This window comes from Takifugu rubripes, chromosome 14, assembly GCF_901000725.2.
Source record: "Takifugu rubripes chromosome 14, fTakRub1.2, whole genome shotgun sequence".
NCBI classification, from domain to species: Eukaryota; Metazoa; Chordata; class Actinopteri; order Tetraodontiformes; family Tetraodontidae; genus Takifugu; species Takifugu rubripes.
Genome location: NC_042298.1, coordinates 13,197,425 through 13,213,495, shown reverse-complemented (window position 1 = coordinate 13,213,495; position 16,071 = coordinate 13,197,425). Strand labels below are relative to the sequence as shown.

General features: G+C 44.3%; 1 protein-coding gene across 9 annotated transcripts in view; it reads left to right on the top strand.

Moving 5' to 3' along the window:
• The window catches only part of LOC101062192 (teneurin-3), a 121,541-nt gene that overhangs the window by 76,053 nt on the left and 29,417 nt on the right, over positions 1-16,071 (top strand). For 5 of the 9 annotated variants that reach the window (XM_029847092.1, XM_029847096.1, XM_029847090.1 and 2 more), the window contains 8 exons: positions 366-467; positions 1,937-2,131; positions 3,222-3,422; positions 7,682-7,867; positions 9,810-9,830; positions 10,274-10,297; positions 11,905-12,051; positions 12,537-12,753. In XM_029847092.1, the coding sequence (XP_029702952.1) occupies positions 366-467; positions 1,937-2,131; positions 3,222-3,422; positions 7,682-7,867; positions 9,810-9,830; positions 10,274-10,297; positions 11,905-12,051; positions 12,537-12,753 (1,093 nt within the window). The remainder of the gene's footprint in view (positions 1-365; positions 468-1,936; positions 2,132-3,221; positions 3,423-7,681; positions 7,868-9,809; positions 9,831-10,273; positions 10,298-11,904; positions 12,052-12,536; positions 12,754-16,071) is intronic. The other 4 variants (XM_011610949.2, XM_011610948.2, XM_029847093.1 and 1 more) reach the window with 3 other exon arrangements.

Below are 16,071 nucleotides of genomic sequence, written 5' to 3'. Positions count from 1 at the left end.
GACGGGGAGCCGAGGAGACAGGAGAAAGAGAAAGCGTGTCAAGGCAATTGAATTATTTGTGGAATTATTTCGTGCAATATAAAATTCCTGTTCCTTTTGCTTACCATGCTTAGATGGGGACAGTTGGAGTGTAGTATACATGTTACGGAGGCTTACATCTCAGTGGAACACGGATGAAAAGCTTTAAATGCGTGCCACGTGTGATATGAGCACTGCAGATAAGCCCCACGCTGACAGAGAATGCATGGAGAAAAAGATTAGTTACTATCTTAGTTGCCTTACAATATTGCATAAAACGTTCAGATTCCCTTGTAATATGACAGCCTGATGAGTTATTAATAATTAATCCGCTGCCTTATCCGCAGACTCTGTCACCGAGTGCACACACAACTGCTATGGGAACGGCGAGTGCGTAGCTGGATCCTGCCACTGCTTTCCAGGATTCATCGGGCCATACTGTTCCAGAGGTAATGATTAAGCCTGCGTGATGGTGTTATTCTGTCCATTCACAATAAGATCTCCAACATTCTTTCACACCACCCTGCCTGGTCCATCTTAGCGCACTGCAATCCCATAATAGAGTATGTGTTGAAAATGTAAAAATAATATGGATACTGTACATTTATTTCTGCATTGGGTCTGGGGTTTTGACTCTTAATATCATTATTTGGGGACTTGACTTGTGTGTGCTTGTTGGTTTCTAAGAAAATAGGGATTTGATTTAGTATTCATGGATTTTTAAATGAATTTTTGCATGAATACTAGATTCATCTATCATTTACTCTGTTCAAACTGAAGGAACTGTCTCCAAGTTTCTTGAAAATATATGAAATTTGGCTTTAAAATCGCTCACTATAATGTTGGATGTGTCTATAAGCAGATTTATGTTCCTGGTAAAGTTAATTTTACAGATGGGGCAACTGGGGGTAATTTCACTTTTTGCTATATTCACTTCTACTGAGATGTTTTAATCTGCTTTTCTTTCGCAAGGCTCCTCACATTAGATGAATGGTTGAACCCGAGTCTGTCAATTTTGAGCTTAATGGAGTTTTTGTAAAAGGAGGTTTTGAAAAGAACTGGTCACAGCGGTCAAATGTTGGAAACAGACGGCAGCCTCACTACGCGTCTGCTCACAATGAGGAAACTCCACATGATTTACACACAAGCGGAGGCGCGGGAGCAGAGGAGGTGCTTGTTGCTTTGCGGATCAATGATTTTGTATTGTAAATTGTCAGACACATCAGCGAGTTCCACATCCAACCGCATAGCAAATATCTTCAGCTGCCTTTGTTGACGTGTCAAAACTCGGCTGCATAATATTGCAACTGTCAGAAAACGGGCTCCGAAGAGCGTTATCTTAGTCCAGGCGCGCTCGTAATGACACTTGAGATTGGCATCTTTCATCAGTGCGAGCGCGTCTCCACTAACTAGACACAAACACTTACCATAAACCTATATAAAATAAAAAAAATATGTTTTTCTTGAGAAAAGTGACAGTGAGGCTCCTTTCGTTTCCTTGGCAGGTGCCGTGATTTAAAATGCCAATATTTGTAACTTTATTCCACCCACTCCATGCTTCTAAAGGCATAAAATCCTTACTAAAATCCTCGATAACCAATCTTTTACTAAAGCCTACCCAGAAAATGAGCCTTATGAAATCACTAAATTACCTGAAGTTCCAATGATAATTCCTGAGTTCACATCACCAATTCTTTAATAAAGTCATAGAATAATCCGGTTTGTCCCCTGTCCTTTAATATTCTCACCGCTACAACAGGAAGTCTTAGTCACTCATTCAGATTGTGAAGTCCGACACCATTTTCACCTGCCATAACTGACTTAATCCTGTCTAAAGAGGTTAAGTGTTGCCCTAAACTCTGGAAAATACCTTTATTATGTGCGTCGATGAGCTGCAAACGTCTAACTCTTCCCTCAGCCGCCTGTCCCGTCCTGTGCACCGGTAATGGCCAATACACCAGGGGGCGCTGTCAGTGCTACAGCGGCTGGAAGGGCACCGAATGTGACGTTCCTGCCTCCCAGTGCATCGATCCTCAGTGCGGTGGGCACGGGCTGTGCGTGACGGGGAACTGTGTCTGCAACACAGGCCACAAAGGACCCAACTGTGAGCAAGGTAAATGAATGGAAGAAGAAAAGCAGGGCTTCCTATTGAACCTGATGCTGCGAGGTGCAGCATATTAGTGTGTGACACTCCCTGGGAATTGACACAGCCCATTGGTGAAACAATCGGCGTTTTCGACTCCACCGAGCAGATAATGCTCTGGATGTTGTTATTGATACTGTGTGTATAAATTAACTGGGTCTTACTGTTTGGCCACATGAGGGTGCGGGCTGGAACAGATTGCGCTGTGCGCGGTGATGCAGTCACCTATTGGATTGCTGCACAGCTGAAGACACCTGTTTAAATCGATCAGTCAATGGCATCTGTTCTTCCGCTTATTGAGAGAGAAGGAGCTTTTTCTTCTTTTGTGTCCGCCTCCCCCCACCCTCCCTTTTTACTTCACTACATTTAACTTTATTGATCTCCGTGCAGACAAAAGACAATTATCAGCTCAGATTTACATGTGCGGTTGACCTTACATGTAAAGGGCTATTGAGTTAACTAAATGAATACACTGTGCTGCTTCTTTAGAGTAAAGCATGATGGGAAGGAAAAGGTAGGCGAAGGGGGAAGGGCGGCGTTTCGGTTGTTCCAGGCACGCTTGTGAGGGCCGTTGTTGAGAAATTGATTCGGGCGAACGCCAATATCAATATCCTGGGGGAACATATGCAGCATAGATATGGAAATGTATGTTGTAATCTGCTTCAGCACAAAACATTGCTGCAAATTAGGCCTCGTTAGTAATGGGATGATCATGTTGGCTGTAATTGCCAATTATTAACTGAGATCAGCAAGTTGATCTGCAAATTGTTAATAGTAATTGATTATGTCTGTCTAGACACTAATTGTGCTCAATTCCCTTGTGCCTATAATAGAGTGTAATTATGCTGTCAGTATATTGGGATCACCCTATAATAAAGAAGAAAGGAGCTGTTAAATTCAGGCTACAGAAGGACTACCAGTCAACTTTAAACCATGCAATATTCATCTGTGGCGTACTGACACTGAAAAGGGTCCTTCTTGGAAGGTTCCACTTGTAGCAGGACATAAATGAGGTGGTTGGATCGCTTGTCTGGAGGTAACGTCGCTTCTGTCCCTTCAGTGGACTGTCTGGACCCGATGTGCTCTGGCCATGGAACCTGTCACCACGGCGAGTGCCACTGTAACCCCGGCTGGGGAGGGATCAGCTGCGACATCCTGAAGAGCACTTGTCCGGAGCAGTGCTCCAGTCACGGCACCTTCAACACGGACGCGGGAGTCTGCATCTGCGAGGCCAACTGGACGGGTGCTGACTGCTCCATAGGTCAGAACCCGTTTTATTGATTTATCTTTGCCCTTTTTTTATCAATGAAAAAATGTACAGTAGCACATTTAATCTTGGACCACAACTCATTTACCTTTTTATATGAAAGTGTTTGATGAAATGTTACAGAAAACATATAGACATTTAAGGAGTTAACACAATTAGCTGCATGTAGCTTCTTTTTTAGCATTTTGATCCTTGGCTTTTTCATTGACACTGACACCATCAGTAAATCCGCCAAAGTTGGGAGATTTTTAAAGTGACATTAATATTAATCCGCTCAGATTCATTATCTGCAGGGTATTTTCCACCATTTTTCCTATTATTTTTCATTAGTGCCATTCTTGTGTGGAGTTTCTAACACTTGGCGCCCCTCGCTGTGCACAGACACCACGTGTCGACAACAGCAGATGTGTGTGCTATTATTAGAAATCTGTCTTATGTAAATGGCGTCTCCTTTAGTTTTCAGCTTTGAGGTCCTATAAACTTCATGCACTTATAAAACACATGCTTTTATCAGGCAAAACCTCATTTGCCAAATTCTGTTATTCATCCCGAGGAATCACAGTCGGTGTGTTCACACACTGATTGTGACTTGATTATGATCATAGTTCTAGAAATCCTAAAATTAAATGTGTTTTTTTTAATGTTACAGCCTATGGGTGTGATCAAAACCCGTAAAAAACTTTGTAATGACCACTAACATGTGCTGGTTGGAAGTGACCATATGTCAGTAACACATATCGGCTCCATGCATTACACGCGTGTGTCCAACCATATGCTCTTTCTCTGTGAGCTGAGCACAATCGTGTGTGTTCACAAAGCGGCTATGAACTTTTTCCAAAAGATACGGGCGGGGGCGGCTTTGGAGCGTCTTTTTTCCCCCTCCTCCTACAAAGAAAGGATGATGCTGTGGAGTTCATGCGCTCTGCTCAGAGGCAGAGCTTCTTTATTTGTTACCTGCTCTCTGTATTCAGAGAGTTTGCCTCCCGACACAGGTAGGTGACAGGTTAGTTCAAAGGCCGGCCCTTCCCATCTGTTATCGCTGCTGCTTTGCCCCAGCAGAATAGACTCAATCTCTTTGTACTAAACCCAGAGAGAAACCTGGCGGCCATATTGAGTCAAGCAATTAAAAGAAGAACGTGCGATTTTCTTTTGTTGGAGCGAAAGGCTGCCGGCCGGATTTGTCTTGGCCGAGGATCAGTTAAAGTGCTAAAGGTTGCCGGGCGGCCCGTATGAAAAGATAGGTGGCGTAATTACCATTTGAAGATGTACATTATACATCAGTGGTGCTTCGGGGAATGAAGTGTTTTGATGAACAGCCTGGGATTGTTCTCTGCTCTTATTTTCAAAAATTGACTGCTTGTAAGTTTTTAGTTTTTCAGTAGTATATTGAACTAATAAAACACACACATTAGCTGCTGGTCGGGGAGGAAGAGGAAGAACTCCCAGTCGCCCCCGAATCCTCTGAAATCCTGTGGATCTGTGTGTTTTGCTCACTCTCGCTTCTGTTTTCCATAACATGGCAAATCCAGCACGTTCTCCTGTAACCGAGGTTGAGGTCGCATGAAGTTCTACCGGAGTGCACACCCTCGTTTCACGCATGGGTAGCTCTCGGGAAGATCTTCTGTGGCTACTCGAGATTCTTTTCCTGAGAAAATGGACGCATTCGTACTCCTCTGCTAAGAAATGGCCGCCTGTTTTCTATTGGACCTTTTATTACCAGCCCTCAGGCTGAGAGGCCCAAACCTCTGGATTTTTTTCTGCTTTAATAAAGGTCACATTAGTACAACAGTGGATGAAACATTAATAATATTGCCAGGTTTCTCCTGGTTTGAACCCAAGGAGAGCGAAGCAAATTGGAGACATCCGCTCTTCCGGCTGTTGGCTGCATTTAATTCTGTGGATATGAGCAATTGTATAACCAGCCACAGGTTCTGTCCAGTCACTTTGTCACAGTGGAAGTCATCTCGGCAATATCAATAATATAGCTGTTGAGATTAGCCAAGGTAAAGTCCACAGTTGAAGAGGTAACTCGTGTAGGTGGTCAGCAGATCACTTCGTAATTAATGCCACGATTCTTCTTCAATTAAATAAACTTTAATTACCAACAGGGTAGTATGGATCGACCGCCCACAACCTCCATCCCGCTGGAGTCAGGGGCATGTTAAAGGCAGATAAACACTTTTGCACTAATGAAAAATTGATTGCATAGATTGTATGGGAAGGAGGTATCCCTTTGGAATTAAATGACTCCTCTCCGGAGGCACACTTAATATTCTATAGTGTCGGCTCAACTTAATCAGAACCATCCAAGGTCTCTCAATCGAAGAAAAACTCTAATCAGAGAGCTGGAAACAGACAACTACAAAAAAAAAAATCACCAGTGAAGACGACTGCGGATAAATTACCTTGGGAAAAAAACAAAAATGCACATGACTCCCTTGAGTAGATATCAAATCCAGGTCTTGCTACATGCTGTATGATGAGTTAAGCTAATTATAACACTTTCCTTCCAGTAGGTTTTCAAGTGTCAAACTTTTGGGGTAAGCGGCAAAATAAATTTCTCGGCGCGTCTCGTCACTTAAGATTTGAGAACATACTTGAGCTGCGTTGCTAAAGCACACTGACAGCTATTGTCACAAAGGAAGGCTCCGCTGCTCTCACGCTCCTAAGCTCTTGGTTTCAGTAAATGAACATTTCTTATTCCCTCACTAGAGTAGCCACAGCTTGTTGAGCATCCGCCTGGCACAGACTTGGTTTACCACCCATGGAGTCAATCTTTTGAGTTTTACTTTCCCGAAGATAACACGGATTTCCAACAGCTGCTCCGCTGCTTCTGTGGGTGTTGGGAAAAAACGTGTTGATCTCCGATTCTCGTTTATGCAAATGAACTTTTAGAATGTGCCGGACTTGAAAAGATTTAGTTTCAGAGATCTGCAAACTTTCTTGCTCATAGAGATTTGTTAATGGGGACCCCTGGACTCCTCCAGACCTGCGAACCCACCCCAGTATCTGATAAATACCAAGCTAAGGAGCTGCTGAAAGGATGGCGATGACCAGCTCCGCTGTCTCGTATTCCACTCTAATCATCAAGAGGATGCTGGATTCTGTTTTTCTGCTATTCCAAATAGAGGGGAAAAAAAGTCTGCCGCGCTGATTTCATCCAGTTTTTGTGAAGAAAACCCCCACGAGGAAGAGGCTCATTCCAGCTTCATTCTCTATAATAAAACAATAATACAGCAGGCGCTCTCGTACCTGAGGCGAAGCTGCTCCGCCGATGATCTGGGCAGCATTTCTGATTCACCTGTCAGTCGAGGTGGAATGTTGATGTGTCTGAACCTTCTCCTCTCTCACGCTCTGCAAAACAGGAGCGTAAATAAACTTAAGGCTTTAGCATTTTTCTGTAAATGGCCATGGCTCATATGCTAAGTGATTTAAAGATCCCAACAGTGGAGGTCACTAAAATATCCTTCTAAATATTTTAGTGATATCCCACTAAATTCAGAAGTAAATGGTGCACGTGCACACACACACACACACCTTACCTCCTACACAGAACCTTAGGAAAGATTTTCTTAATATTAAAGGAAAAGTTGTCAGGATATTATTGTTTGATTAAATCGGATGTGTTGTTATTTTCTATGTTTTCTCAGTGTATTAAAGCGAACCAGCGATTATTTCTAACCAACTGACACTGGAGAGGGAAACTTATTTTTTCTATTATAGTACTTTTCAATTTTTTCTTTTGTGGGGCTGCCACTCTTTGGCCAGTACATCCCCATGAATTATTGAATGGATGTCATGCTATGCACCAGTGGTGCTGCCATGGAGTGCTTTTGAAACAGGGCCTTAAATATTAAAATAGATTTTTTTTTTAGCATTTCCCCCTTTTTTTATCAATTATTGCCAAATAAAAATTGATTCTGGGGACTGAGAAAAGCTGTCCATCTTATTATTGTTCAACAACCATTGTTTTTTTGTCCCTGAATTGGTTTATTTCAGCTTAGATAGAGATATTAACAGAAGAAGAAAAAAAAGATACCATATTGCTGAAAGCTCAGCCTGCAGCTGGAAATGTGTTAATGTGTATTCTCAAATATTATCTTTAATATGATTTAATAAAAATCACAGCAATTTGACACTTAACAAGCTGCTGTGAGAGGAGAGGTAGATGCATCAGCACAGTACAAAGCGACTGCAGGGCAGAAAGACTAAAGCAGAAGTGACACGTCTCCCCGGCTTTTCTCTGACAACAGAGGTATGCGTGGTGGACTGCGGTCCCCACGGATCCTGCATCGGTGGTGTGTGTCAGTGCGAGGAAGGCTGGACAGGACCAGAATGTGAGCAGAGGGACTGTCACCCACGCTGCATCGACCACGGCGTCTGCCGAGAGGGCAAGTGTGACTGCCATCAGGGCTGGACGGGCGAACACTGCACCATCGGTGAGTACGCCCACAGAAGGCTGAATGTCAAGGCATGTCGGTGACGAGTGTTTGATATTTGCATGTTTGGCTCCTGGAAATCAGGGCTTCCAGCTTTGTGATGGGATCTCCGTCTGTCTGCCACTGTCAGAATTCGTCTTTTGCAGAATTTTCGGTTTTAACTCGTTTTAAATTTGCCGGTTAGAAGGTGCAGTGCATGAAAAAATTAAAAGGGAAGACAAGAAGACACAATCTCAATGCTATTTATGCATTTTCTCATTTGAATTAACAAGTAAATGATTATATCTTGAACAATAACACGTTTTTAGGAGTTTTAGCATCCTTGGCAATGTTGAAAACTACACTGATGTAACAATTCCTCCCAATAAAAGGAGCAAGTCTGACAATAACACCCACAAATGTGTCTAGGCTATAAGAATAAGGTGGAAATAATTTAGGCATCAACCTTGGTTTGAACAAAATCAAACAAATCAACATCAATTTAATATCTGTTCGTTTATTTGAATAAGAAAACTATCGTGACGTGAGTGGATCAGCCCGCTTCTCTGCTTCTTTGATATTGTTCCCTTTGCATCTCTCTTCAATCCACTTTTTTGCATTTAGTTCTGCTCTCCTCCGTTGGATGTTTCATCATTTAGACTGCTGAAGTGATGCTCCTCTATTAGTGAGTCAAGGGCAGGTATTTGGGGAGCTGAACAGCCATGGCTAGTGCCTCTTTGGAATATCATTTTTTCTGAAATGGCAGTGCTTCACTGAGCATTAATGAGGATAATGACTTCTGAGATGTCACTTTGAATTGACCTTTAGCTTAAACTTCCTTGACATCTTAGCCCTGGTCAGAGGTCCTGCAGTTAATCCCTGACACGCCGCGTCAAACACCAATCCCCCAAGTGTCATCCTCGGCCTCTCAATGATGACATTTTCCCTGTGAAACACAGATCCGCTCCTCAAAACTCTTCTCAACCTGAATTATCTGATTTTTTTTTTTCCACAAGTATTCCAGTTCCATCAGGAATCCACAGCGCGGATCTGATTCGCTGGGGAAGGAGTGGCGCTGGAGTGTTGCCCGAGGGGTCACATTCTTGGGCTTATTAATCCTTTCATCCTCAGGGCAGACTGAGCACCACCTGAGGCTCCCAGAAGGAATGTTACTTGGATGCAGGAAGCCTGAATAGGCAGCGAGTTACCTTTTCTCGGAAAAGCAGGAGCTTATTTTGTCTTCCAAACCCTCAATGACTACCGTGCGCTCAAAGCACTTTTTAATCACATTACACGGCCGGCGCTTGAATGGAGGACTTCCTTGGCCATTCCTTTGTCACAAAACCATCTAGATCCTGTTTTATATGCAAGGCTTAACCTATTGTGGGCGCATTTTCAGCGTTGCAGTTTACCACTAAGGTGTTTTTGATTCGCCGTAGTACACGGCCGCTCTCTTGCTCAAATCGCTGGAGTGGAAATGACGGCAGAATTGAATTGAGGGCCGGTGTTCAGTGTGTTGCCTCGCGGTGCGTTCACATTACATAGAGGGTAGGAAAGCGTGCTTCCTGACAAGCAGACGGTAAAATGTTTGGATGGAGACAGGAGCAGAGTTAACAGTGAGATATCGTCTTTGTGCCGCCGTGCAAGAGTGAAGCAGACGTGCAGGCTTTACAATGAATGTTTCATTTCAAGATGTTGATTTAATTTATGCTTGGGTAATTATGATATAATTACACTCGTAATGTAAAAGCGAAAACCTCTATCGTTCCAAGCTTTTTTTCTCATTTCCCCCCTGTTATGAGAGTAACTATTAACTGTTAATACCCTGGCTCTGAGCTTCTGTCTCCGTCGCAGCACTCACCCACTTAATATTAACATTTTTTGCCTAACTCCTACTTCTCCGTTTTGTGTCTGTTTGCCCGTCTGCCTTCCTATCTGTCTCCTTCTTGGCTTACACGTATAGCCCTGGATTCTAGAGTATCAGGTAACAAAACACTTTTCACCTCATTTATAATCTTCATGCAATGTCTTTTTTTTTCCACATGATCCAGCTGAACACTTTTTTGCTCTTTAAAATGTAAAAAAAAAGAAAAAGAAAGACCAACCTGAGCTTCCAGTTATAATATCCTTTCACTGAACGACTGATTTACATGCATAGTCAGGATATTGAAATTAGGGCAAGAAGCTAAGATGTGACAAAGGTTACAGTATTCTTGGGGAAAAACTTGCAGGTTTTTTTCTTTATTTCCATATTTTTAAACCTAGTTGGCAGGTACGTCAGCTTTATGCCAGCGATCCTTTCCAGGTTTTTTTGTGCTCCCATTAAATTACAATAAGTAAATGTGTTTGTCAGTCTCAGCTCTTTGCCACAGTAGAGATAAGTAATTTTCTTTTCCAAATGTTTCCCTTTCCTCGGTTGTGTAATAGGAGCAGTCAAGATAGGATATAAAGGTAAATTGAACCGCTACACCCCCCCCCAAGGGAGATTGTCATGAACAATCCCTCCCTATTCTTTGTCTTTCCTAGCACGGCGTATATACACCTGTTCTATGTCCGAGTCGATCATAATGTTCCTGCTGTGATCCCGCTCCCACCCCCCCACCCCCGATATGTCCCCTCACATCCTGTCCGTCTTAACTAGTATCACACAGCCCCCACGGTCCCCTCTCCTCCCCCACTGTCTTAATTCCCTGTGTCTGCCAGATTAAACGCCCCAGACCGGTGTGGTTTAGTCATGTTTCCAGCTCCCTGTTTACACCTACACCCCCCCCCCCCCACCACCACCACCCCACCCCCCACCTCCTCCACACACACTAGCAGGAATGTGATATGGCAACAAATGTTCTGTTTCTTTATATATTCCCAGACTCTAGATCCTTCCTCCCCGCACCTCATCCTCCTATTTACGTGTAAACTTCCTTCTCCCTTTGACGTGGCCGTTACTTCACATGAGTGTTTCTGAGGCCATTTGCACTTTCATTAGCTTTCAGGCAGCCGCAACCATCTCCTCAGAATTGGCAGTATTTTTTTTTATTTTTTATTTTTTGATGAATTCGCTTAAATGGGAATTTTGTGCTGCAATCGACAAAGACAAAAACACCACATTGTGAATTTGCCTTCGGAGCTTAATTGAGTCCAAACTTGATTTGAAAATATCCAAAATGGTGCAGCAGCATCGTCTCTAGTGGTCCCAAAGTCCTGGTTCCCTATTCAGAGCGTGCGATTGATGCCGGTCGGCAAGGTGAGATGGTTACGGGTGGAGGACGAGAGGGTGAGTTCAAGGAGACCCTGGACATAATGAAGGATTACTGCACTTTGCCCTGCAACCTGGCCACTGGGAGGGCTCCGGTGGCACTCAGATGGGGGGGGGGGTATGTCCCGATTGTCCAGAAACAGTAACTCATCTCTGCATCCGTAGCAATTAGACACCGTCTGAGTCCGTGAGGTCGGCGGTTCAACTCCTTAGCCTCTTTTCCGACTGCCGGCATCTGAGTCCTGCTGATTCCCACACACGCCACATTAAATCCCTTTAAAAAGTCCACGTCAGGCATCAGAATATCGATCGTATGAGGTTACGAAGAGGCCAACTGATTCTGAAATGCTATAAATGAATAATAAATAAACATTTCAAAGAGGCTTATATTCTGTAGATTCAAAGGTTCTTAAATATTGTCATCCTGAGCAGCCATGTTGTACAGTTTGGGAACCACCGGGCGACAGAGGCAGTTTCCATCAGAATTTGATGCACTTTAATTCTTCACATTTCCTTCTGTGGTGCAGCTAAAGATGCTCCTGAAACTCATGTGAAATGACGGCCACTCCTCACGCCCTTATCCAACATCTCCAGTCCTGTCAGAGGTGTATTGTTCTGTATGTTCACTCGATGCTGTCTTTTATCATTTTTTTTGTCCCTCACTCCCCCCCCTCCCTGTCCACTCTAAACACCCCCCCCCCCCTCATTCCCTTCTTCCCTTCCCTCCTTGCAATCTTGTCTTCACACCCTCCTCCTCCAGATTTTCTTCCTATTACCTTCTGACATGCGCGTGATATGTTGACAGATGGCTGCCCCGGGCTGTGCAACAACAACGGGAGGTGTGTTCTGGATCAGAACGTGTGGCACTGCGTTTGCCAGTCAGGATGGAGAGGTCTGGGCTGCGACGTGGCCACCGAAATGCTGTGCTCAGATGGCAAAGATAACGAGGGAGGTAGGAAGAAGAAAACGCCTTGTACAAATAGCCTCTTAACTTCAGCTGGCGTGCACGTCTCTGATTGTGCTAAATTAGCTTTGATGTGGCCCCTCGGTGACGGCGCCAACAAACAAAACAAATCAATCATACATAAAACATCACTGGAATATGGAAATGCTGCAGCAGAGGAGTTTGTTAAGCAGCATGCCTTAAAATATACAGTCGATCAGTTATGAGGAGTCGTTGAGACTGAGCGCGCCGGTGCTAATAAACGGCTTCCTGACCCGAACGATGAGCCCAGAACTTTAAATGTTCAGAATGGGCGACACACTTTGGCACTTTGGTGTCATCTGGGAACCTCTGCTGTCGCTTTAATGAACTTGGATGACACTGGGAGTCATCAGCTCAGCACAAGAATGGAGGCGTTCACGCTTCTCCCTAATGAAATCCAAGTCAGCACAGCCTCTCCCTCTTTGTCCGCATCCTCCCTCCTGCTTTTCCAGACGGGCTGGTCGACTGCATGGACCCAGACTGCTGCGCTCAAATCTCCTGCCAGGGTCAGACCTACTGTCGCGGATCGCCCGACCCCATCGCCGTCGCCGGCCAGAGTCAGAGTTCAGCCGTCCAGACCTCGTCCAGGAGCTTTTACGACCGCATCAGCTTCTTGATTGGCCCCAGCGGCAGTCATGTGGTACCCTGGGATAACATCTTTAACAGCAGGTAAGCCGCTTAATGAATCGCTGACAGCTCTTTAATTATTTGGATCACGTTAGCTGTGCGCTGTCACAGATCCAGTTGGGAGAGACACCTGTGTTTGTGAAGCCACTCATAGACGTCAAAGAGTTCCACGTCTCTGTGTCTTTGCAGTAACAATGACAAGTGTGTTTACAGCTGCGTCGCCTCCGCATTCATTTACTCTGTAACAGTCGACAAGACGCTCGAGAATGATCTTGTTCTTGATTAGACCCCATGCCTGTAAAAACAGAGGGACTCAATTTCCAACACATGAGGAAATTGTTTTACTTTTCCATCAGAAACCTCGTGTTTAGCTGAATGGTAGTGTTTTTAGCTATCTAAATCTGTTAAGCTCTCCTCTTACTGTCTTCCCCACCCATCTCCTCCTCACTCCCTTCTTCATCAGCACCATCTGCAGGAATGTCCCCCCCCCCTCTCCCATAGGAGCCTGGCCCTGCTCAAGGTTTCCTCCTGTTAAGAGCTTTTTCTGCCACTGGTGCTTGATTGTGGGTCGGACTGTGGGTGTCTGTGAACGACCTAGAGACAATTTAAAATGGAATAGATACTATACTAATAATTGAAAATGAGCTCAACATGGGGACAAAAGGAATTTTTTTTGCTTGGCTAATTCCAGCACGTCCCCACAACGTCTCCGCCAGCACCACCAGCAGGTCGGCGGATTTACGGTGCATCATCCTTGTGAAAAAAAAAACCATGCTGCACATAGTTATTTTCCCCTTAAGATGGTTTTTAATAACTTCATCCCTTAACGGTCCATCTTTTGTCTACTGCTTTGCTTTGTAATTAAAAAAAGCAGGCGTCAGCACGCGCTCTCCTTTATGCGCCAATTAGCAGATGTTAAAACGCTAATCTGTGCTTGTGAACATGGTAAATATTATGCGGCAGCTTGTGGCCATATGCTGATGTTAGCTCCGAGGACTACCACGTGTAAAGTACAGCCTGGCCGGCATGGCTGTCGGCGTTTCATTTTGTTTTAATTTCTTCTATTTCCACTTGCGAGCACGTGCGCCGAGCACCGACGGAGGCCGCGGTGTTCGAAGACGGTTCTACTTTAACGGTCAGGAATGAAACTGGGGGGCGCTTCTTTATTTCCTGAATAAACGGCTGAATACTTCCTGCAGTTCTGAAAGTTTTACAGGGATTATTCAAGGTACAAATAAAGAATAAACTGATGAAAAAAAAGTTCAATATCAAAGCAGCAAATACCTTGAGTGAAACAACAATGACTGCTGGGTGACATCAATGCCTGAAGTGTCAGGTAAATATATATATTATTTTTCTTTTAGGAAAACAACCCCCTCTGCACCCCTCCACATTTTGAGCTGGTTCTTGCGACTGACAGAGAGGAAAACTGATTGCTGACTGTGTGCAGTGGGCTTTGGGAATATTTCCTCCACTAGTTTTACGTAATCCTTATGTAAATAGCACACTTTACTGAAAGTATAGAATGAAGAGCCCCCCTCCCCAACCCCCAGCTGAGTTCTCAGTAATCCTCAACCTCATTGTCTCCAGCTTACTGTCGATTTCATGTCTGGCGCTAGCATTAGTCCTGCTCAAAACACTCATTTGCCCTTTTTTTCCCTGCTTGCAGAAGTTCCAGTTGTAGAGTCGGCGACAGGCTGGTGATTTTGTTTTGTTCTTAAGAATCAAACGATGGCTATTTTTTACAGTGTATTGTTGGGATCGCATGAAAATGTAAGCGAATAATTTTGAAGGATAATATAATCCTGCAGTGGAAGTGGTTATTTGCAGACGCGTATATTTAAACATTCATTTGAGCCTATAAGTTGAATAATTTATCGCCAGCCTTGCGTAGCTGATAAAAAGAGTTCTGAATGATCGGAACAAAGCTGGAGCAGCTCGGAGAGTTCCAAAAGCAACAATGACAGTGGCGCGTCTTCATCTGATGTCTGAAGGCTCAAAGACGGGGAAACCAAGGTCATTATTCCTGCTTTTCCTTCAAGAAGCTGTTGCATGAGCCCCGGGAAAAGGGACCGGATTTCAGCGTGTGGTCGGGTTTCACAGCTCAGCAGTGAACTCGTCACCAGTATAGCGTGTGGAATAAAACATGTGTTGTGAGTAAGTGTCGTTTCCGCCCCATACACGTCTCCCAGTCGTATCGTATGTCCTCGCGCGATCCTCCCATCGGGCCTTGGGACGGCTTTCTTCTGGCCTGCGCGAGACAATGACCGATAAGAATGCATGAATGAAATGATTAATTTCTGGTGTTTCAGCAGGTGGTGAGACTGGCGCGTTTGTTTGGGGGGTTTCTCAGCATCTGTCTGCCTGTGAAAAGATTAATAGAGACACGGGGAAGAAAGAGTGAACCCTCACCACGGGCTCTTAAGTGGCCCCCGTTCCCTGAGCCGCCAAATAAAGGATGGGAGATGAGTTTTAGGAGGGGTCGGAGGGAGGAGTGAACCTGATGATCATCTTATGTGTAATGATGGGGAGAGAAGGTGGGGGGGGTGATTAAATGTTGATGAAAATGCCTTTTTGCCTTCAAACAAAGTGCATCACATGAGGCAGAATCTGTTCCTGACGAGCCTGCAGTCGTGTTCACTAGTGACAGCAGATATCTGTGGCTTTAATCAGGTATAAATCTCCACTGTATGTGATATATGGAGCTATGTATGTATGTATGGAGGTGTGCCAAAATCACTGTTTCCAGGTGAAGGTTGCAGACGGCACTGGGGGTCTCTCTCTTATTTTTTTTTACTAGAAGCAAATCCATTTGCCAGCAGGAACAATCTGGTGGTTGGGGAGGGGGGCGAAGTGAAAATGTAATGCTCTCTTGTGCTATACTTATGACCACAGAGAAGGCCTTAAGTGAAGCATTAACCTCCTCCGCCCGTGCTGCCTCCACTGCTCTTTGACCAGCGGTGGGCGAGGGGCTATAATGCAGCCACCAGGTGTGGATGAATTCAAAAAAGAAAAAAAAAAACTGTTTCCAAGAAAACCTTTCCTTTTAAAAGAATCCCTCCCGCAATTATTTTTTTAAAGGGGGAGAATTCTGAAACCCCTGTAGCCTTTAGTCTGACAAACACATTTGGACCATTCGCTTTATTTTTCTTTGCTCCTCCGGTGATTCGTTTTTTGTAGCCTTTCCCCCCCAAAAAAACTGTTATGTTTTTTATTTCTTTCATAAATGTTTGCCTGCAGCTTTGCATTTTGTTGCTCAGAGTTGCCATAAAGTGCCTCTCGACACATCAGCCGCTGAGCTCTGCGGCTTTGCTCGCATCAGGAGGATTTGGGTAACGGTGCTAAAGAGCCCGTTCTAAC